The 22096-nt window shown below is 38.9% G+C and overlaps 2 protein-coding genes across 5 annotated transcripts in view; both read right to left on the bottom strand.

The window, feature by feature from the left end:
- Nucleotides 1-141: 141 nt before the first annotated feature.
- Nucleotides 142-11028, bottom strand: LOC110058483 (condensin-2 complex subunit H2-like). Its single transcript, XM_089288740.1, has 23 exons — nucleotides 10782-11028; nucleotides 10436-10537; nucleotides 10086-10141; nucleotides 9882-9957; nucleotides 9379-9453; nucleotides 9067-9143; nucleotides 8610-8649; nucleotides 8144-8258; nucleotides 7496-7579; nucleotides 7168-7280; nucleotides 6763-6834; nucleotides 6065-6134; nucleotides 5866-5985; nucleotides 5608-5664; nucleotides 5051-5121; nucleotides 4543-4627; nucleotides 4165-4275; nucleotides 3473-3537; nucleotides 3240-3341; nucleotides 2690-2750; nucleotides 2443-2483; nucleotides 2111-2155; nucleotides 142-1359 (listed from the first exon to the last, which is right to left on the bottom strand). Exons 1-23 carry the CDS (start codon nucleotides 10914-10916, stop codon nucleotides 1225-1227), a joined length of 1908 nt encoding a protein of 635 aa, XP_089144866.1. The 5' UTR covers nucleotides 10917-11028; the 3' UTR covers nucleotides 142-1224.
- Nucleotides 11029-11955: 927 nt separating this feature from the next.
- LOC110058342 (lipase maturation factor 2-like) overlaps nucleotides 11956-22096 on the bottom strand; it is a 16750-nt gene continuing 6609 nt past the window's right edge. For 2 of the 4 annotated variants that reach the window (XM_089289021.1, XM_089289024.1), the window contains 16 exons: nucleotides 21767-21840; nucleotides 21494-21572; nucleotides 20860-21028; nucleotides 19895-19993; nucleotides 19724-19813; nucleotides 18708-18944; nucleotides 18331-18436; nucleotides 17840-17939; nucleotides 17189-17304; nucleotides 16196-16265; nucleotides 16052-16106; nucleotides 14543-14780; nucleotides 13911-14025; nucleotides 13435-13604; nucleotides 12727-13006; nucleotides 11956-12357 (listed from right to left, as the gene is read on the bottom strand). In XM_089289021.1, the coding sequence (XP_089145147.1) occupies nucleotides 12346-12357; nucleotides 12727-13006; nucleotides 13435-13604; nucleotides 13911-14025; nucleotides 14543-14780; nucleotides 16052-16106; nucleotides 16196-16265; nucleotides 17189-17304; nucleotides 17840-17939; nucleotides 18331-18436; nucleotides 18708-18944; nucleotides 19724-19813; nucleotides 19895-19993; nucleotides 20860-21028; nucleotides 21494-21572; nucleotides 21767-21840 (2010 nt within the window). In that variant the 3' untranslated portion in view covers nucleotides 11956-12345. The remainder of the gene's footprint in view (nucleotides 12358-12726; nucleotides 13007-13434; nucleotides 13605-13910; nucleotides 14026-14542; nucleotides 14781-16051; nucleotides 16107-16195; nucleotides 16266-17188; nucleotides 17305-17839; nucleotides 17940-18330; nucleotides 18437-18707; nucleotides 18945-19723; nucleotides 19814-19894; nucleotides 19994-20859; nucleotides 21029-21493; nucleotides 21573-21766; nucleotides 21841-22096) is intronic. The other 2 variants (XM_089289022.1, XM_089289023.1) reach the window with 2 other exon arrangements.

Genomic DNA, 22096 nt, shown 5'->3' with positions numbered 1-22096 from the left:
CATAACAACAGGCAAGATGCCTTTCATTACAGGCAGTCATGTTAGATTTACCAACTGCTACTTCTTATATAGATGAAAAACTGCAGTTACATGCATACAAGGCTCAAAAAGAGTATTCTTACACATTTAAACAGGCAAGTATTATCAGTAATCTTTTAGTTTATTTCACTGCTGTGTTGAGGTGGCTTGGTAATACCTACAACAGTGGTACATGTATGAAGCTTACAAACACGAGATCATTCTGATTCTAAGTCAGTAAAGTTCTTCCAGATCTTATGTTCATGTCCTTGTATTTGCCAAGCAAATAGTGAGTGAAAAGGTTGGAAGTCTGTACTTACATAAACACTGTACATGTATTTACACAGAAGCTAATCACTGTGAATGGGTGATAAGCTTCTGATTTACAATATAAGCTCCTTTTACCCTGTTATCACAAATCAACATGATCAAATGTACCATGCCACTGATCTTGGGAAGAAGTACCTCTACTCACAGGGTAGGTTTGCCTGCTATAGAGAAAACCAAGTTTCCCTGACTAAAACTTGCAAAATGAAGAGTGGAGTGACCTCTTTCCATTAATTTTCCTTTCACAGGGTCTCACTTTAAATATATTTCATGAGAACATTGTTGACAGTGCAGTTTGTAAGTGAGACCTTCATGTGATACATCAGTGATTTGTGATATTACTGTGGCATGCTGGTGCACATTAGAACATGAATGTTAGATGTAAAACTTCTATTACAAGAGCCAGAAACTTTTATTACAAGAGCCACCAAGTCACTTTAGAGTAAAAACAAAACATTTGAACGCAACCCAGTTGAATCTGACTCTATAGCACAAGCTTGACACTATCTAATTCACAGTCTCACACAGAAGTTGTTTTAAATTAATAAAATCAAATTTTCTTGGATCTATTTGTTGATTTGATCCCGATTAATGTATGTAAAAGTAAGAATCATTGGTTTAAATTAAAAATATGAATGTGGACAGGAGAAATTGAAAGTAGTTTTAAAACCAACAAGCTTGATGCATGCAACTCAAGTGATCAGTCTTAAACTACTGGATAAAAGTAATAACCACTGTTAAAACAGACTAATTGTAACTGTTATTGAAGTGAAGGGATAAGGAAAGTTGTAGTAGAATTTCCTTCATAGCACTACTTTGTCCATATCAAATCACTTCAATTATTACAGTATTTTAAAAATATCCTAGATTTGACAAATATCATGTTGAAGTGTATCCTCCAAAAGTAGCAATAGCCTGATTTCCTGGAGTTGTTTTTAAAAGTTTTAGTCTCATAGTGTCAACTGCTTCTTCTCCAACTCCATCAGCTGAAATCTCCACATTGTAATTGTTTGCCTGTAAGGAAAAATGTCCAAAATTTGTTTATTCATTACAGAGAAAACAGTTCAAGTGTGGATCAAGTCTTGTTTTGAATTTTCTACTCTTCACTTGAATAACGGACTATTGAAACGAGTAATGATATCAAATTTTCGATAATGAACTCATTCATTCACCCTTGGCAGGAACGCTTGAGCTGTTTTCACTGTAATAGATTACGACAATCAAACCTTCCCTTAGCACACCTCTCCTGAATTAAGTTCATCCCCTTTGGTTACACCACCCTCTGTCTATCTTTTGTGGGTTACGTTTTCCTCTGCCCATCCACAATGAGCTACATATTTTTTAGCTTAATCAACCCCTTGGGATGGATCTCCCTCCGCCACCCACCCTTAGATTGCACCTTCCCTTGTTTAACCACCTTGGATGGCGTCTCCTTCAGCTGATCCTACTCAACTGCACTTCTCTCAGCACAACTTCCGTGGATAGTGCCCCCATCAACTCATTTTCCTTTGGAAGTGACTCCCTCAGTATATCCTGCTTGGGCTGTATTTATCTTAAGTTAATGATCCCTCTGAGTGCACCTCCCCCCACCCATAAACCTTCCTAAGCCACCATCTGAGTCTATCCCCCTGGGTACATCTTAGCTACTCCCTGGAATTGAACCGCTCCCAGTTAATCGCCACTTGAGAGAGTGGTGGAAATCAAGCCTGTGTGAGTTAGAAGGAACACTTTTACCAACTTACTATCAGTCATACAGGAAACCTACCAGCTGTAATGTGGCTAAAAACAACCTGCAGATCTCAAATGGTTCCTGCAAAGAAAAAAGTCTGTCATAAATTGCAGGAACAATTACCGGTAAACAATGTTTCATTTTTTGTACAATTTCTTTGTTTGATTTCCTGTGAAAATCTGGCTGTTGCTAAAGATACCTAGTCAAGATGAAAAAGGTGACATTGTCAAAAATCTCTCAGAGGAATTTGTCTGAATGCTCTGAGATTTATAAGTTAGACTTTCCCCTCATTATAAATTTCTTTTATCATAAATCATAGTCTTACAGCAAAGCAATCATTATCTTAAAAAAAATGATTTGCATATTACCTTTTTATTGGCTAGTGCTTTGAAATCTTGATTACATTTTCCTGTAAAAAAATCATCTGCTCATAAGATTTTTTTATATTTTATTTTAATGACTAATCACTCCAGATTGTTGAGATGCTATCAGGTAACTCATACTTTTCCAACCCAGATTTTCTTGCCATGATGTTTGCAAGGTGGTTTATTGATCACACACTATCAATGGCATAATATTGTGGACATAAAGGGACTAAGGAATAAAATTGCATACCTTTAAATGAGTGTAGTATTTCTTCACCGTACTTATGAATATCAAATGGCCTATGGGTATCCTGCAAATAAATTGAGCAGTTCACCATTATTGATTAGTAAATTGCCTAATCAAAGAGTTTTCACCACAGCCTTCCAGTTGTGAATACTTGAATATATTCATGATGTAGGTGTTATTTAAATTTTTCAGTATAGTGGAACCCTTTAATCTGATCACCAACAGGCCACAAAAAGATCGCCGTATAAAATGGAGTAGCTGTATTAAAGAGGTGCTTAAAGTAAGAAAATGAGGAGCTGGACCGGAATAAGGTAGCCTTACTAACAAGGTGGATGTATTAACAGCATGGCCGTAAGGTGGGGTTCCACTGTACCTCTGTGAAACGGGGGAGAAAAGGGGAGCACTGCAATGCACTACCATGCCATCTAAGTGGAGTACAAATGTTGCAAAAGTATAGCTCTGTTACTCATGACTCAACTAATACCGGATCACAAATGGTACTTATTTATAAGTTTTTCTCTTTTTTTTTTATGATAAGTCTGTTTACATGTACCTCTTGTGCTAACACTGGAACAATTCTTTCTTCCCAATCTCTGACTCTCCTGCTTAATTCTGTCTCCTGTGCATACTGTTGTGCTTCTGTAAGGTAACCTTCCTGTGTCACAGGATCATTCAGTAACAAATTAATAATTATTAGTTTGATGCAACAATTTTTCAGTTCTGATAAGATCATGAGAACTGTTCACCAGTCCAAGGCTTAGCACAGACAACAAGTCAAAAACTCACCACATATTGTCGAACCATTTCTTCATAACTTGAAATAACTACACCTTCTGCAGGACCATCTAATGCTGTGGAACACAAGTGTGACTTTTTAGAGTTCATCATTACTACATTATTTTGTACGTCAACCAAAATCGGCCCAGTGGTCGGCATTGAGTTAAGCATTCCATTCCTATAGACCTGTTTGTCATAATTTGCACAATAAAAGGGGCCAGTGAATGAATTGTTGGCCCACAAAATTCCTTTATAACCACTGTCCAGAACTGACCCACACAAAGATACCCATGAACTGTTCCGACTGAGCTAATACTGAGAGCAGACAGGTCATTAATCTGAGTGAACAGTCTACCTGTACCTACTACCTGGACGACAGTTAACTAAGCCTAAACACAGGGATGTGAATCGAGACCGGGGTCTTTACTGTATGTGTACAGTGCCTGCCATTGTTGCTGGTGCTTTTTGGCCTTACTTTTGTTGATTTGCACATTATATTGTATGATTGTGTCATGTGCTCCATACCCATTGGCTCAATAGTCTCCTGGACGACAATTAACTAAGCCTAAACACAGGGATGTGAATCGAGACCGGGGTCTTTACTGTATGTGTACAGTGCCTGCCATTGTTGCTGGTGCTTTTTGGCCTTACTTTTGTTGATTTGCACATTATATTGTATGATTGTGTCATGTGCTCCATACCCATTGGCTCAATAGTCTCCGGCATGTCAGCATCACCAGGGAACATGTCATCATCTACTCCGCCTCCAAAATCATCATCATCGTCATCACTGCCAACTTTGTCATCATTATCTGAGGAACAAGTAACAATGACATTGACAAACTGAAATGTTCATTATGTTACGAGCATTGGACAAAGATATAATCCGAGATCCTGGCGGGATTCCAACCCACCACCACAAAGATACTAGTCTGGTTTGACAGAACCAGTGTGGTTATTTTGGGATGTAAGCTTAATAAGGGAAACAGACAGAGGTTTATCAACTGTTTTGTGCTTGAGTCACCTAAAGAAAGGCATCATAGATTAATTTTCACCACAGCTGTTCAATCAGCTCTTACCATAGTCTTGGGCTGCTTCATTTTTGTCTGTGTTGACAACAATGGATTTTAATTCCTCAATTTCTTCCTTGACTGCAAGCTGGGACTGGAAAGATAAATGGATATTTAAAGCAAAATTAAAACAGAAATGGGCATAACAGGATATATGCATTCCTTTTTAGTGTTTGCTAATATGGTCTCTTTGATTCACTATTTTGTTTTTTGAAGTAACTGCTCAAAGTTGCGAACTCATTGCCAACATTTGGTGACAACCATGAAGGTTGAATCTGGGCAGTGTAATTACACACAATTGACAACTTTTAACATCCTTCAGTTGGTTAATTCCAAACTACGAGGCCAATAAGGAGCAAACAACTGCAAGCAGAATCAATTCAATTTGACACCTGCATTGTCAAGAGGGCAGCTTTGCCTCCAGTTTACCAGAGTGACATTACAGCACTGTACAGTCTGTGGTACACAGTTGAACAAACTGTTATGTTACATAAAATATTCAAGTTTCAGGACTTACCAACAACTTTTTCTGTTTGACTTGCACTGTCTGCTGTCTTCTGAACTCAATCCAGTACAAGTATTCAAACTCTGTTAAGTTAAAAAAGTATCAATTTTTACAAGAATATTAAGTATTTTTAATTGTTTCAAATATAATGATATCATAAGTTATACACACCATTTCATTGCTAGCTGATCAAAACTCCTGAAGATCCTCTTATGTTTTACATTATTTTTGGATCATGTGTACTTAAGGCATCTGCAGTCGAGTGTCAATAGACAATCCAATGACATCTCGATCAACAGTCAGTTGACAGTCAACTAATTTTCGATGGATGCATATGAGTTGGTTGACACTCGGCCGACCATCGACTGACTGTTGATCACGTGTCGATTGAGTATCCACTGAGTATCAATCGGGATACCAATATACAAGTACCAATCAAGTACCAATCAAGACGTTGATCGAGGGTATCGATTGAGGAGTTTCATTGACACTCCACCCTGGATGCGTTTACTCCTTTAGTACACATAATCCCATATATTTAACTTTTAAATTTAAATAAGTTAGCGCACCTGGAAATGAAGGTGTTTTGAGATGGTTTTTTGACATCTTTGTTGCGTGTGAATAAACTGCAAAAACAAACAAAAAATTGAAATTATGACCAACTTAAAATGAGACACTTAGTGTTTCCAGAGGTAATACTAGTCATTTCATTTCTTTTCCCTTTTGTGTAAAAAAGTCATTTACAAAATAGAATCAGGAACGTTAAGGCAATGGGAACATTTGCAACTTCTTAACATAGCAAAAGAATGTCAACAGACTCCACTTACATGCTTGAGATATAAACTGATTAATGGGAATAAGAGATGGTTCACTGCTTTGTTCTTGACGTTTCCTCTTCTTCTTTTGTTTTTGTGATGTCGCAGACAAAGGCTTCTTAAACGGCTTACCTATAAAAAAGAATCCAGTTTTCAGTGATATATTACGCTTTCTAGCCTCTGTAACTGCAGATAATAAAGTATTACACACCTTTCTTAAATGGTATATCTTTCCCAGAACATGGGTCATGAGGATCCAACATTTTCCATGGATCTTTGAACTGCGGAATAAAACAAGAAAAGAACAGAAATTCGAACCTTTATAAAACTTTTTTAACGTTACAAATTTCCAATGAATATTGGAGGTCCTGGTTGTTCAAAATGTGATTAAAGAGTAGTTTTTTGCTTTTAATCGGTTTACATTATTTTGTTTTGTCTGATTATTCTCATTCCTAAATCCACACACTTCTTTTCAGTTCTGATAATATTTTGATCCAAATATTTTCAATAATTATTGATGGGGTGCACAGAAAAAGACCTTAAGTGACATCTGATAGACTGCAAGATTCTCCTAGCAAATTGCTTTTCACTTTCTTGTACAGAAAAGGAGAATTTGACATGAGATCAAGAGTCACTTAAAGCTTTTTTCCACACACCCCTTCGATTGAAAATATTTATATATTGAAAATATTTATTTAAATACCACCAATTATTGGTGGTACATTCAGATGTGATAAATAAATCTGCAAAATTTGACAGCCTGTATCACATATCTCCATATTAGCTGTAAGTCAAAAGAACTGCAATTCAAGTTCTTTAGAGGTTTCTGTTTCGTTGGTACTAATACTGCATCTTAATGTTTTATGAAACCAAATAACCAAATTATGGACTGAATAATACTGAACTCACAGCTAACTGTTGTACTTGTTTGGTTTGCTGCGTGTCTTTTGCTCTCAGTGCTCTTCTTTCTTCATTAAATTGCTAAACATTTTTGAAAATAATACAGTAGTTATAGGCATGTGTCTATTTTGTAAACTGTAGAGCTCATTCTGCAGCTCACAGTGTGTAGATTAATGTCAGAGTACATACTTTTGAATGGGTCATTCACATTACACACATGGCAGAGAGACAATTTTATGCTTTTATGGACACAGTTTTGAGAGACTCTTTGGGACCAGAATGGATCATAACACTTGCTGAGCAAATACTGGATTTGTGGCATAATGCGTCATAATATGCTCCGCTGGTAATGTGCATGAAATGGTTAATATCATTAATAAATATTTACTAAATTATTAGTTTGGACCACTTCACCTCTGCCTCCTCAGCAACATTATTTCCATCATCATTGTCATCATTATCATTACAATCATCAACAGCATTATCATCATCCATTAATTCAGGAGCATCAAAATTGTCATCCATCTCTATAAAAGGGAAACACAAAATGTTAAAAGGAGAACTTAAAAATTCAGTATCATTAACATCAATAAGCTGACTACACAATCCATGTTTACTTGTCACCTTGGTGATATACCATGTTACCTAGCAACCTATTGTTAAAAGCTTGGACCAGTCTGCCAGTGTTTATAAGTTCTTGCATTAAAGATATTTTTTCGAAGAAAAGAACAACTATCCTCACCAGGTAGATTCAAATCGTCAGCATTTGCCACAGCATCTGTAACGACTTGATTAGATCTTTGATCATTAGTTCCAGGTTGAGGATCTGACCAAAAAAGCACAATCACAATCACAAAATCACTTGGAAAAAATTATCATGTTGTTTTGCTTCCCTAACATGGAATCTGCTACACTGTACATGTGTTAAAGGTACCAAAAAACCTGTTCCAATTCAAAATTTTACATGAGCCAGATGTGCTCTGATATCTTAACCACTAGGCAACCACACCTCTCAAAGACAGCCAGAAATAGGCCAACCTTGATGTTTGAAAATTTTAATGACACTTAAGGGCAAAGGTTTCATTAACGTTTTCAGCAGAAGGGCAAGCAGTTTTCACGGGCAAGCAAAACTATTAGGACTGAACTTCTTTGTAAGAAAAACTTTTCACTAGATGGTCAAACCAGCCGGGCAAAATAGTCCTCACAGCTGGTCAATTTGCCCAATGCGCAGCCCTCAAAGAAACCCCTAAAAAGGGACTAAAATAAAGAAATTATATTGTGGCTGAGATATGAATAAACAATAATTGTTTTGCTTTAGTTGACCACTCCCCTGTGCCTTAGCACCACAAATTTTAAAATATTGAAACTGGCCTTATAATTGCCAACTAACCTTGCATAGCTGCGGGAGTAGAAGTCATCAGCCGTTTAAAGGAGCCGTCTAACAATGACAGGTGTGTCAAGTCAAGAAGAAGGGTCCCCGATGCATGGATGGCACATGTGTTCATCTAGAACATTGAAAAAATATTTTTGGTTAACAATACAAGGTGAGCTGAAAATTGTTTACATGTGATAAAAAATTGTCAAACTACACCAAATTACTGACCATCCCAGAACTAAACTATAATGGTTATAGCAAAAATTATTTTAACCAATTATATTTAGTAATAGATAGCGCACAAAATTGGTCTGAAGACTCTGATCGTAAAGATCTCCTATGGGCAGTCTAGACCCCGTAAGATTCCAAAGTTGATCTGAAGACTTTCTGAATATAACCCAGAAACTTCTAAACTCTTCTACGACCAGATAACTTCCCTCAAGATTTTGGAATGAGGTTAGGAAATGTTTGAAAGCCTTACCTTAAAATCATTCCGACTTCCAAGGACTTCGCCAGTGCGGCTAAGAATAAAAAAAATCATGTATCAATATTGGTATCCATAATAGCAAGTAGCAACTGGTGACCTGGATGGATTGATATTGATAGTCCATAATAGGTATCCTCTGCAAAGAATTTTAATCAGGCTGCCACAATCAATAGCTGAGAGGAGGGGGAAACGTTATACTCATGGTTGGAGGTAGGCACTTTAAAAGTGAGGTAGCTTCCATGGAATCACCAAACGATGAGCCTGGCCAGGTTCAATCCAGAATTACTTTTGGCAGAATCCACCACACGACCAGGCAACCACACTCCTCACAAATTAAGTGAGCTCCAGTAGTCTTTGAAATGTTTATAGACTGACAGCCCTGATCCTGTTATGAACATCAGGGAATAATCACAAACATTGTTAATATTGAGTGTTCATGTATGTATAGTACCTTAACAGCACATCTTCCTTGTCCTTCTCTCCCAAGGGAACTAAAGCCAGAGGAGTCCTGGGCACAATATTTGAGGCCTAACAATGTGGAATTTACAAGTTTTGTTTTAAAATAATTATGTTAAAATTCAAAGCAGACAATATGGAAAAAATGCTTGCAGCAAGACAAATTAAATGTTTTGCAGTGACCCAAAAATGGCTGCAAGGAAGACTGACAAGATAAAACAGTGCTCATGTCTTTATTTTTTTAGTTTGTTAGTCAACTTGGCTTTGCCACAATGACTATCTGCCCACATAAAACTCATAACAATACCTCTCTTTGAGGGTCATCTTCATCTTCCTTCAAGTCAATATTTTTAGCTTCTTTTATGTCATCTAGCAAGAGAAACTGAAAAGTACAAATGGAAGCTCAGATCAATACAAAATAACCTGCTAAAAAGAGATATCCATAGCTGCTAGGCCTTGACATCTTTCTAAAATGGCCTTACTTCACCTGCCAGCTAAAATGTTTCTCATGCATTGGGCAACTGATGGACTAAATCTACTAGTCTGACAGAAAAATCCAAGAGCCCTCTGCTATTGTACAGGACTCCTTTTGTACATTGTTAAACTCTAGCCAATTGAAATATTGGAGGGTAGATGAGCAAGACACTGCAATACAAAGCACTCCTCCCGGTACCCTCTTCCCCTTCCCCCACATATCAGATAGTGCGCTGGCCAGCACTGACTTGATTTTAACTTTGCCTAAATTCCATTTAGCCTCATTAACTTGAAAATATATTTGTGTTATTTTGTTTCACTGAGTGTGATGGTTACCTCAGCGGCATCATCTGTGAAAGATGCATCTTTGTCTTTTCCCTGATCATCAACTGAAGATGCTTGCTGAAGTCGTCTGTTGAGGAAACACAAAATAAAACATACACAAACAAACAAACATTTTGTCAGGCTAGTGCTGAAAGACAGCTGGTTTTGAAAGTAACAATCACCTTGCCAACTGAACAGCTGTAACTAGTAACTTACTTTTTACTTGCTATGAGATCCAGTGTCTGATATACCAGTGTGTACAAATACTCCACCTAAAATGACAAATTGCATTGTAAGTGTGTACGAACTCAAAATTAATTTTGCAAGATGTCAACAATTTAATCAGAAAATGTGTGTAAAAACACGCTTACTCATAAGTCATAAGGTAAGTTCATTTAGAGGTACTTCCTATTATGCTAACAACTGTCATCTATAGAGACTTTTGGCGATCAGCACGTGCTGAATATTTGCTTTGAAATTTGCTATTGCTAAATATTATAAATACTGAGACAAACTCTTGACCTTCGATAAACAGACAGCTCAATAGTAGCTGTTAGTTTTTATACCTTCTTACTGTAGACACAAGCTGATCCTTGGATCACCAGAGCAGCCTCAGCAAAATTCATAGTTGTCTTTCCTCCATCAAAAGATATTTTGATCCTTTCGATCTGAAACAAACAACACTGCCACTGTAATCTGGAAGCATTTTCAACATCTCATGGGACTCGAAGGCAAGCATAGCTTAGCGATTCAGTGGAAGTGCGTTTATCGATCTCGAGCTAGTGAGGCGCAAAGAATATTTTACGTTTCTTGTTATCAAGCTACTTAGACAGTTAAACGACTATAGAATAAAATTTTTAAGCTTAAGCTTAGCCTATATTTAAAATTTCAAGTGGAATAATCAATTTTCACCTCTGCCAGATACTCCTCGAGTTGAGCCGCGACATCTACGTCCCAGTTCTTGGTCAGATCACGGATCGGCTGGAGCAAATGGCTATACTTGCTACCAACATCGCTTGAATCACTACTGGCTGCTTGAGCGGGCATGATTAACGGAACAAATTCAGCCAAAACTCAACCAAAACATGACTACCGAAGTTTCAAGAAGCAAACGAAGAAGTTTCCCGCCATTTTACAGAATTGAGAGCATACGCCAATTTTAAGGCCGCTGGCACGCAGTCGACTAATCTCGCTCCCAGAGCTCCCGCACTTTAGTTAGGCAACAAGCAGGGGCAACAAGTGAACAAGTGCTCAAGATTAACGTAACATGCCATCAGGCGTCATTTTACTTTTTGTTTGAAATGGTATTGTATTGGTATACGCCTGCACTGCAAGCTAAGGTCACTTCAAATGTATCGACGTAATTTACTGTGATTTTCTTAGCGCAACGTTGGGCCGGGGTGGCGCTGGTAACATGTATTAACATGTAGATCATTGTCATGACAATTCCTGCAAAGTTTCATCTTCAAGAGAACGAGCTACATTTGGAATGTCCCCTCATACGTTTTGTATATGTCCTCTTAGTTACGAAAACATCCTAAATATAAGGCAAAAGACCTGACTGATTCCACAATGACAAGTGAAGATATAACTGACGAAGAATAGCATACAAGGAAACAGGAAACGTAGGGTGTTTACCATTTGTCAGAATAAACCGGTTGGGATGACCGTTAAATAATGGTTAGGGTTTTTCCATAATCAACAAACCAACCGAACGAGATGGTAAGGAAAAAAGAGGACTACGTCTGGAGGTATTCCACAATTTCCGAACGGATTTTTCGGAAAATTACTGTTCCATTTGACTTTCAACCGAAATTTCCGGATTTTTCAGTTTGCTAAATCGCTCTTTGGGCTCGTCACGCTCGGGGAGGAAGATTGCGTTTCGTGCTCAAAGCGTAAAACGAGGAGAGAAATGGGAAAACGACAAACAGGAAAGAGAAATGAGATGCATAAAAGACACTTATAGAAGGGAAAACTACAACAAAAAAAATAAGAAAAATTTTTTGTCGCATTTTCTTTCCATTTTGTACAGAAGATTTATTTTTTAATTTCCATTCACTTTGTTTTTAAATAAAAATTCAAATACTATGAATAAATAAATTAAATTGTTATTGGTGTTTTATGCATTTATAAGAGGCATTTGTTTTCTGCGCTCACAAGATGAGCCCTAGTAGATGGGTCTCTAATCAGCAAATGGTTTCTTGTTCTCTTGATCTTGTTCTTGTGACTGATCAAGTCAAGTATGTTGTGAAAGGAGTGAGGACCACTTTGTTTCTTGCACCTTCTTGGATGTGGGTAGTCTGGAGCTTTGTCGACTCAAGAGAACACCATACTTCACATTATCTTGTTGCCGAGGATGATTAATGCCTGTAATGGTAGATTGGTTGTCGCCATTTACTGTGCAACGGAAGACGGCACGGATGCTTAGCCCTGGCGAATTCTTGAGAGGAAAACGAGGTTCAGTGCTTCTTTCAATCTAGGCTTTTTTCTGCAAGAGATACAACATGAACAGTCAATGAACTGGATGACAAAGGAAGGACAACAACGTGAAACAGAAAATGAGAAAGAAAAAATAAGTGGGGAGCGACAGTTTTGGTGGGAACTGCACGCGCGCAAGCCGATCGTTAGCCTGTTTCAGACTCTCGGAAGCGCCCTCTCCTTTTCTATACCAGACCCCGCTGGTCGCCCGCCCGCTTTTTCCATCGTCCTGGGAACACAGGCTAGTCGATCGCTTGACAGATGTTCAGAGACAAGGAAAGTGTAGAATACCTCGAGAGCGGAAAACCTGAAGGTATATGGCTTTAACGTTTAATTGGTCTAATTTACGCTGCTGTTTTCAGCAGTTTACTTAGCGTACCTTAACAGAAGGCATTCTACTCTTCCACAGAGCCTTGAATCTTTGGTAATTTTCCTGAAGTTTACAGTACACAAGCCCACACCAAATCGCAATTTCCTTACGCGCTTCCTTGAACATCGCACGCAATTTATCCATGTAGCTAACACAATGGACACATTTACCACAAGTTGCCTTGCTGTTCTTGGATTCTACCAAACCCTCTTGCTCATTCTGTTCAGCGTTTCTCGAAGGTGGCTTGCTCTTGTCTCTCTTGTCTTGAACGCTTGTTAAGGAAAGAGAGCTGAGGGAGAAAATGAGTTGATAAGACTGAAACTTTGATTCACCAAAACTGAGGTTCAAACTAATTACACTGAAAACATAGCAATTCAGGTTCAAACTATTTAAACTGAAAACATAGCAATTTACAGCCCCATTTCTTCGGTAATTAATATGATAGAGTAAATGCTCTGTGAGAAAAAAGCTTTCCAAAATAAAATTATTCCATCTCGCCCTTGCCTCGTCCTTAGGCGCATGGGCTCAAGGCAGCTTTCTGTGTCTTGTCAAAGCCAATGCTTTCTCAACCGTTTCAACCTGGGTTGAGGCCGGTTGAAAAAGTTGATCAACCAAACTAACCGAAAACGGGTTTCTCCAAAAGAAGACAAAACGACTCAACAAACCCAACCAAACAGAGACGGTTGATCCCAATAGAATACGACCTAAGTGTCTCACCAAAACTTCCTTCCAGTCCTCCTCCACCAAACCTTCAGCACAAGACACGTGACCACTGTGAAGAGAAGAGCATTGATGAGAGTGGTCGGGGCCACTCGTCTGTGAGCTTTTCTCAAGTCCCGGATGAACGGGTACAGAAAGCCCCACGTGACCTCTGGCTTGAAATTAGGCTGAAAGTAAAATCATGAAAATTATAATCTAGACCTTCAAGCGAGCTAATGCAATAAATTGACAGGTTTCTAATAAAATACTTTTCATGCCGACTTACGGTGACTGCTGTGTTTCTGCAGAGAAATATTTACCATTGATTGATTGATCGATCGATAATCGATCGATTTACCGAGAGCAATTTAGCTTCTTAGTGTCCGGTTATATGGTCGGTCGTTCATTTCAACCAACTGTAAGTTATTTACATTAGACAAAGAGTTTTATCTGAAATCCCGACACTGAATGATTTTCTCGTTAGGACTCATTACCCTATAAATTGCTTGCTTCTGTAACATGCCTTCCAAAGTTGACAACGAGCTGTTACTGACGACGAACGGCAAGTATTCTCTTGTAAACTCACGGGTCCACCAAGTTTTTTCACCACTGTTGAGGATAACATTAACAAAGAAGTTAACAGTCGCCTGCGCACGAATGAGAGTTTGTGAGCCCCGTCCACACTACGCCGCGGAAATTTGAAAACACAGCTTTATTTCTCTCGTTAGGCCTACCGTCCACACTAATCCGTCACGAAAACGGAGCTTTTCGAAAACGCTCTTCAAACAGAAGGAATTTGAAAATGACCGCTTTGCGTTTTTAAGTGGACGGAAAACATTTTGAAAACGGAGCTTTTCAAAAACGACGACATCACAATAAGATTGTGATTTCCCTACCCGAATTTTCCTCAACCATAAATCCAAAATGACCGGTGATTGTTGCGTTTTTAAATTCCTCCGGCATCGTGTGGACGGAAAACATTTGATGCGTTTTCAGAGTGAAACCTTCGTTTTCAACTTCTCCGCCGTAGTGTGGACGAGGCCTTAGTTGATTTTCGTCTTGATTTTAAGAACAAGCTTAATTAGTTTGTCAGTAAGAACGAAAAAAACTGTCGCACCATGATTACCTTGGATGGAATAAAACTTGCCATAAACTGGAGGTATTTTGTGTGTAATGGTACAAGTACAATTGAGTGCGGATGAACCTTGGGGGAGTTTCACCAAAATGGCTTTTTCCCATAAGATGTAAGACATCTGGTTGTCCTAACAAAAGCTTATGAAGCAGGCTAAGAAACCAAGGATTTTCACTGTACGACTCCAAGGCTGCAAACCACATCTGCCAGTCCAAGCGAGGCTGATGCGGTGCTGGAGGGAGAAAAAAGGGAAAACAAGAAATTCGAAATTCATTGTAGACAGGCATTATTGTCGTCGCGAACGCTTTTGAAACACACACCTATCGAAGGCTTGTCAGAATCAGGAATTTATTTAAACCAAAACGGAGCCAACGAAGCGAGGCGGTAAAAGATGAATGTAACGACACGATAGACGAAAAGAAACTAAAATCGAACCGCTAACTTTAACAAACAAATGGCCCGGAACTCGGCCACCAGAACATTGCTGAACTACACTAAATTTTACGTGGAAAGTATTTATTTACAATATGCAGAATAAAAACTAAGAAAAAAGTACAATAAAAGACAAAATACAAAGAACACTAATTACAAGAAACAAAAACAAAAGATCTAAAACAAGCGAAATTCTTGCGCTTACAATTATGTTGTAATGTAATGCTTGTTAGAACGCCCGTCTGACTCGTTTGACGTCACTCACGTCAGTGCTTTCTCATTGGTTCACAGGCTTTGCCTTTGTTCTTTCGCTTTAAAAGCGCGATACCACCCGAATGGTTGGGCGGTTCGTTCACTCTACCACAGCACACACTTCTCCCTTCTCTCTTACAACACATACTTCTCTCTCAACAGTCATGCATCCATGACTAATTATTCTCCCTCAAAATCCCTCCTTTATTTACATGATATGCATCTCATTAAACCAGTTCTGGATTCATAGTACATTAATTCAGTGCTTCTCACTTCATATAAAACCTGAAGTTAAAATTTACATGCAGCGTGGCCCAGGGCACAGGCTATTTGTCAACCTATGTAAGATTAAAACCTCTCTGTTCACGGAAAACTCGAAAACTCTTAGCCATGTTAGAAATGCAGAAAACATCTCTCTTCTCAGTTTTGGCTCAAGTCTCGTATTCTAGAAAACTCTTAGCTACGTTAGAAATGCAGAAAAAAGTAAAATAAGGATTAAGTTTGAACACGAGCCAAGTGGCCCATTAGGCCGAAGCCTATCTCCAGTTTCCGTAGCACGAAGCGACTAGGAGTATTTCTACTAACCCCTGGATGGGATGCTAGTCCATCGCAGGTTATCTCCCAGCATTAAATTTGTCGGTACCCATTTATTCACCTGGGTGGAGAGAGGCACTGTGAGAGTAAAGTGACTTGCCCAAGAACACAACACAATGTCCCTGGCCACTGAGGACTCGAGCCTGGACCTGTCGCTTCCCGCGCTTCAGACAAACTTCTAAACCCTAGCGCAGTAACCAAGTGACAATCTTGCATAATACTTACCAACAAAAGGGGGCGGTTGATAAATATTCCCGGGCTTGTATAAGAAGTTGTATTCCTGAAATAGGGAATCAAATCAACTTAAAAATTTTTCGGACAAAACAGAATAGTATTTTGAAATGTACCCTGAAATGTACCGAATCCTACCTTCCACGGACCATCTAATGAATTGCTGCCTAAGATGATAAGCTCTGGGCGACCACCAACCCCAGTCATGCTAAAACACAACACAGAAATCAACAGTAAGTAAGTAAGTAAGTAAGTAAGTAAGTAAGTAAGTAAGTAAGTAAGTAAGTAAGTAAGTAAGTAAGTAAGTAAGTAAGTAAGTAAGTAAGTAAGTAAGTAAGTAAGTAAGTAAGTAAGTAAGTAAGTAAGTAAGTAAGTAAGTAAGTAAGTAAGTAAGTAAGTAAGTAAGTAAGTAAGTAAGTAAGTAAGTAAGTAAGTAAGTAAGTAAGTAAGTAAGTAAGTAAGTAAGTAAGTAAGTAAGTAAGTAAGTAAGTAAGTAAGTAAGTAAGTAAGTAAGTAAGTAAGTAAGTAAGTAAGTAAGTAAGTAAGTAAGTAAGTAAGTAAGTAAGTAAGTAAGTAAGTAAGTAAGTAAGTAAGTAAGTAAGTAAGTAAGTAAGTAAGTAAGTAAGTAAGTAAGTAAGTAAGTAAGTAAGTAAGTAAGTAAGTAAGTAGGCTGTCAGAATAGAAACAAAGGAAATAGTAAAGTCGTCTGCACGTAGGCTGAAGTCGGCAGTAGAGCTCGACTCTTGTCAAGTCTTTACAGGTTATGACTGTACGGTCAGATCCGGTCAGTCCGCAACTGGTTCCACATCAGTTAGTTAGAACTGGTTCTTGCCGAACTCGGCCTTACTATTGGAGCAGTGCTAGGACTAGTCAATTTTCTCCTTTAGGCGCGGAACGCAAAAAGATCGGGAATTTGACATGATGAAGGTCGATTGCCTAATGAAAAGCGCGGGAAATATTGTGCTACAGTGGCTTTGAATTACAACATGACTGGTTAAAAAAGAGAACATCTTCGCTTGGCTCTGATTGGCTAGGTCACTTCAAGTGAACTGACTTCGAACACCTTTCAAGAAGCAACCACCAGCTCAGCGGTCAAATAGCAATGAAGTATTATATAACAGGGCTACTTACCTCCTGAAAAGGCCGTACGCATTGGTCAATTCGAGGTAAGCAGTATCTCGATACAGATGAACAAATGTCTTAGGAAGGCTCCGCTGGACAACACGATCGACTGCTGTGAAGGAATACTACGGGTGGAATAAATAACAAAACTTTGTTGACAATAATGATAGAGCTCAAGGTGATTGTACATCAACAACAATGATGATGTTTTTACTTGGCTAGACAAACAAAACACGTTTCAAAACAACAACAAAAATAGGCTCAATAGGTATGACAGTTATTGTGGACCTAAGTTCTGCCATAATTCTTCAAAATCGTCCAGTTAAACGCTTGTTTCGCCAAGTCTTCAGTGCGCTCTCGAAGCGTTTCAGTCAGACTCGCTCAATTTGCTGTAATAGTTGAACGCCATCTTGCCGAACCTGGACACAAAGTTGAAAAATTGTAAACTTGTTTCTTGTCATTCGTAGTTTACTAAAAGCAACTCAGGACGTAAATCAATAATGAGATAACATTTCAGTTATTTAACAGTTATTGCTCAAAATAGAGAAAAAAAGTTAAGACCTTCACTAGCAGTTCTTGGTCACCAAAAACCTGAAAAGTACTCTATTTATTTTGAACTAAAGCGCTAACACAGTCAATCAAAGCTAATCGATCACTCACCAAGCTAACGGCAAACATTAATAAAGCGACAGCAGAGAAGACAACACACTGGAACAACTGCCATAATTTGACGCGTCTACCACACTGCTCCAATAGACACCTAAAACACGAAACGAGACAAATCCAGCTCTGAAAATGTCTAGCTCTGTTGGTTATAGCGCGTCATTGCTAATGTATGCTGGGAAGTAAAGCTGTAGGCAAGTCTATTTCACAAGGATAGGCATTCTATTTGTCGCGCACCTTTCCAATAACACTGACTGTGGAAACTGATTTGGAGTGAAGGGTTCATTTCTTTTCTGAAGTGAAGACAGATAGTATACTCCCTATCGAACTAAAACGTTGTTCTGAAATTGAGAGAAAAACTCTCTGGGAACAAGAAGGACGAACACGCACTGGCTTCCAGTCTCCGCGTGCCGCACGTCTTACATGTTGCCAACACGTGTGCATCACGTGTGACACGGAGTAGAGAATGGAGCCGGCGTAGTCCTTACCTAATGATGGCTCCCAGTATTTCAACGAGAAGAGACAAAAAGCCTATCCACATTGCAAACTGTGTGGCGATTTGAACGGCGTTTACAAGCTGCTCCGCAGTAAATGCTGAAAAATTGAATACAGTTTGGTTCAGCGAAAACTTAAGAAAGAAAGTAGAGGGAGAAGCAGAAGCAGAAGGAGAAGAAGAAGAAGAAGAACAACAACAACCAATACTACCACCACCACAACAACAAAAACAACAATAAAAAAAGGTCAGCAAAAAAGTAATTTCGTAATTCCTGACAAATTTTCAAGTAAATTTTATTTGGCGATCTTTCACTGATTACCCCCATACACTGCTAGGTTAAATTACAGCAGGGAATTATAAAATAGTTACCTGTTTCACAGTGGACTGGCTCCTGTTTTGTGACCTTAATACCAAACCACTTGACAGTACAGACTATAATAACTATCAACACAGCGAGGAAAGAGATTGAGATGGCGGCCATCTTGATCCAGCCAAACATCTTGCTATGCAGGAATTCTCTCGCTTGAGTGAATTTGGAATTCTCGTGACGCGTATTCATCCAATCTAGGACGTATTCTACGAGCTGGGAGGCTGTTGAAGTTTCTTCTAAGGAAGGAATGAGCGAGAGAAAAAATGTTAAACTTAGAGGAAAAGAAAACCGCCCGACTAGAGAACCGTTTATTTTTAATCGTTGCAGTACAACATAAGGAGCTCAGTCACGGTATTTTGAGCTATTTTGGCGGCGCACAGAATTACCTTCACTTGAAGGAAAGCTGAAAATACTTGTTTACTAGGATGGAAAAACACCAAAGACATAATAATAAACCATAAGGGAACAAGGATGGTTAAGGATGGAGAAGACTGAAAACGGATTACAGACGACGAACTTGAGAAATTAAGGCCAAACTTTTCAAGATGCACAAGCCGTGACGTAACTCCCTTAAGCAACAAACTCCCAGAGTATGAAAACAGGGCGGGTTTAATTGTTTCTCTCAAAAAGAAAAGCTAAGTATCCGACCCAGTTATTTGACCAGCCCGGCATACCAAACGCAAACTGTAATTCCATGAACCAATAAAAACTAAAAAAAAAACAAAAAAACATGTAACCTGGCCAGAAACGCGGCGCATGAGCCAAATTGCTCTTGATTGGTTAATAAACCCAGCTTGTTTGCTCTGGTTGCTCGGGCATTGCTGAACGCGGCAAAACTCAGCTAAGCAAGCACAAGCAAGCACAATGAAACTACCCGAAGCTTAGATTAACTGCCCCAAAATTTCAGGAGATAAAACGTTGCTAATGCTAGCTAAGCTTCCTCTTATTGCTGGCGGGAAAAAAGGCAGACGACGGGCTACAGAGCCCAGAATTTAATATGACACTCAAATCTAACCTGGGCCAGTTTTATCTTTCGTTTGAGAGGTCGCGTCCATAGAACTTGCTCTCTTAGAAACACTGTTCCTCGCCTCCTCGACATCTGCAACTGAAAGAAATAACTCAGTACGTGTCATACAGTGCCTCTCTCACAACAAGAATTTAGCGGAAAGACCCGACTGAATTTTACCTCTACTTTTTTTCAAGTCTGGTTTTTCCTCCGCGACGTCATCCATGCTGTCGTCTTGTTTGACTTCTGTATATTCAGGGTGAGCCTTGGTTTTTGTCCCTGAAAAACAATAATTGTGAAAAGAAAAATACTATAGTGTTAGGCAGCCTCCACATTACGCAGGAGAAATTTGAAAACGCAGTTTTATTTCTACGGTTTGGTCTACCGTCCACACTAATCTGTCACGAAAACGGAGCTTTTCGAAAACGCTCTCTAAACCAGAGGAATTTGAAAATGTCAGCTTTTCGTTTTCGTGTGGACGGAAAACATTTTGAAAACGGAGATTTTCGAAAACGATGACGTCACGATAATCACGCCATTTCCGTGACCGAGTTTTCCGTAAACACAAATCCAAAATAACCAGTGATCTTTGATTGTTGCGTTTTTATACTTCTCCGTCGTAGTGTGGACGGAAAACATTTGCTGTGTTTTCAGAGTGAAACCTCCGTTTTCAAATTTCTCCGGCGTAGTGTGGACGGGCCTAAAAAGGCTTTAAAGATCGCACGCAAGGCTCAAAATAACTGAAACAAGAATCGAGAATTCAAAGGCAACTTGTATTGAAGTTTTGTTGCGTTGCGACAATTCACTTCCATGTGAAAATGCGCTCTCGTTTTGCAACATTTTTATTGCGTTAAGAGTTCACAAAGTAGATTGTAATAATCTGACCTCTTCTGAATTTTTACAGGCATTTTCAACGAACGGTATTTTGAATTATTTTGCCCACGTACAAAATTACCTTTAAACTGAAAAAACACCCTGAAAATAATAGTTTACTAAGATAGAAAAACACTAAATAGATGATAATAAACCCATAAAGGAACAAGAATGGTTAAGGATGGAGAAGATTGACTCGGATTACAAACGATGACTTTGAAAAGTTTAGGCTAAACTTTTAGAGATGCACAAACCGTGACATAGTTACTTACGCTGATTTGCCGCCTTCAAACAACTGGAACGCACGCATCTTTTGCAGAGGAAACATTGGATGCGAGAAAGAATACACTTGTCGTCCAATAATGATACACACAGGACGATCGTCAGCAAATTGAAGAAGTTGTAATTGCCAGTGAGAAGGATTAGCAGCTGCAGGAACACCTGAAATTGTACTAGGGATCAGTGACAGCTGCAAAAAATGACAAGACCAACATGAAGCAAAGATTCCAAAGAGCAAGATCGGCTTCGGAAGGAAGGATTAATGACCTGCTGCTCTGGGCTACACAGTAATTTTGGGGGGAGAAAGTAACGGGACAGTCTTTTTTAACTGCCACCTCTATATTTGCAATCTTTTTTCCCACTATTAAACTTTTTGCCTTCTTTCCCAAACCCCCCTTTCCCAAAAACGTCCGTACAATACTGAACTTCACCGCTATTTGACCACTAAGCTCCCTGGTTTCATGAAAGTTGTTCGAAGTGACCTAGCCAATCAGTGCGAAGGTGTTCTGTTTCAGTTTAACCAATCAGGTTGTTATTCAAAGCCACCATAACGTGAGGTAACGCGACATTTCCCGCGCTTTTCACTGGTTATTGCGGTCACAGTTTTTGTAAGTGAATCTTTCTTACCTCGCTACAATAAACAAACACACGAAGAATTCGTACAGGAGCAAACGCCAGGAAAGGGATTCCGATCTCAATGACATATCTAGGAAAAAGAAAACTGTGAGAACAGCGGATGGGATTTGAGCCGACAAAAACTCAAAATCAAAAGCAGCCAATTGGAGAAAAAAAGGGTATGTTTCTGGTGAATTTTAGCTTTTAAAAGAAGTTTTGTAGCTCTGAGACATCAACAGAGGTGAAAACACAAATGTGTAAAGAGGTTATTACAAGTACGCTTACGTCAAGACAACGCTGAGCCTGTGAAACCAAGCGGGAAGTTTCTGGAAATACCAAGCAACTGGAGTGGGGATGCACTGTAAATTAGACAGAACATATCTTTGTCAACATTGCAAGTAAATAACACGTCGTAACGCAGAGAGCCTGCACGCACAATTTGTTGTAACACAAGTTGCAAGCGAAATTGCTTAACAACGTGACATAAATTTATGAAATGTACGTCATTTACGTCGTGTAACATTTTCTTAACAGTATGAATTGCTCGGAGTAGTATCAAACTTTCCTATGTTCGGAAAGATTGTGGCAATCCTCTTCGAAACGTTTTGAGTTACC

The sequence above is a fragment of the Orbicella faveolata genome, unplaced genomic scaffold, assembly GCF_042242905.1.
Source record: "Orbicella faveolata isolate gen_17 unplaced genomic scaffold, um_ofav_v1 contig_2, whole genome shotgun sequence".
In the NCBI taxonomy this organism is placed as follows: domain Eukaryota; kingdom Metazoa; phylum Cnidaria; class Anthozoa; order Scleractinia; family Merulinidae; genus Orbicella; species Orbicella faveolata.
This window is presented reverse-complemented; position numbering and strand designations above follow the sequence as displayed.

What these genes read in the sequence shown, in the direction of transcription:
- LOC110058483 (XM_089288740.1), bottom strand. Translation starts at nt 10,916, where the DNA reads ATGCCCGCTCAAGCAGCCAGTAGTGATTCAAGCGATGTTGGTAGCAAG. An exon ending in TTCCAGTGTTAGCACAAGAG is followed by an intron (nt 2,751 to 3,239) that starts GTACATGTAAAC and finishes ATTTATTTGCAG; the next exon opens with GATACCCATAGGCCATTTGA. An exon ending in TTTTAGCCACATTACAGCTG is followed by an intron (nt 1,360 to 2,110) that starts GTAGGTTTCCTG and finishes TTTTCCTTACAG; the next exon opens with GCAAACAATTACAATGTGGA.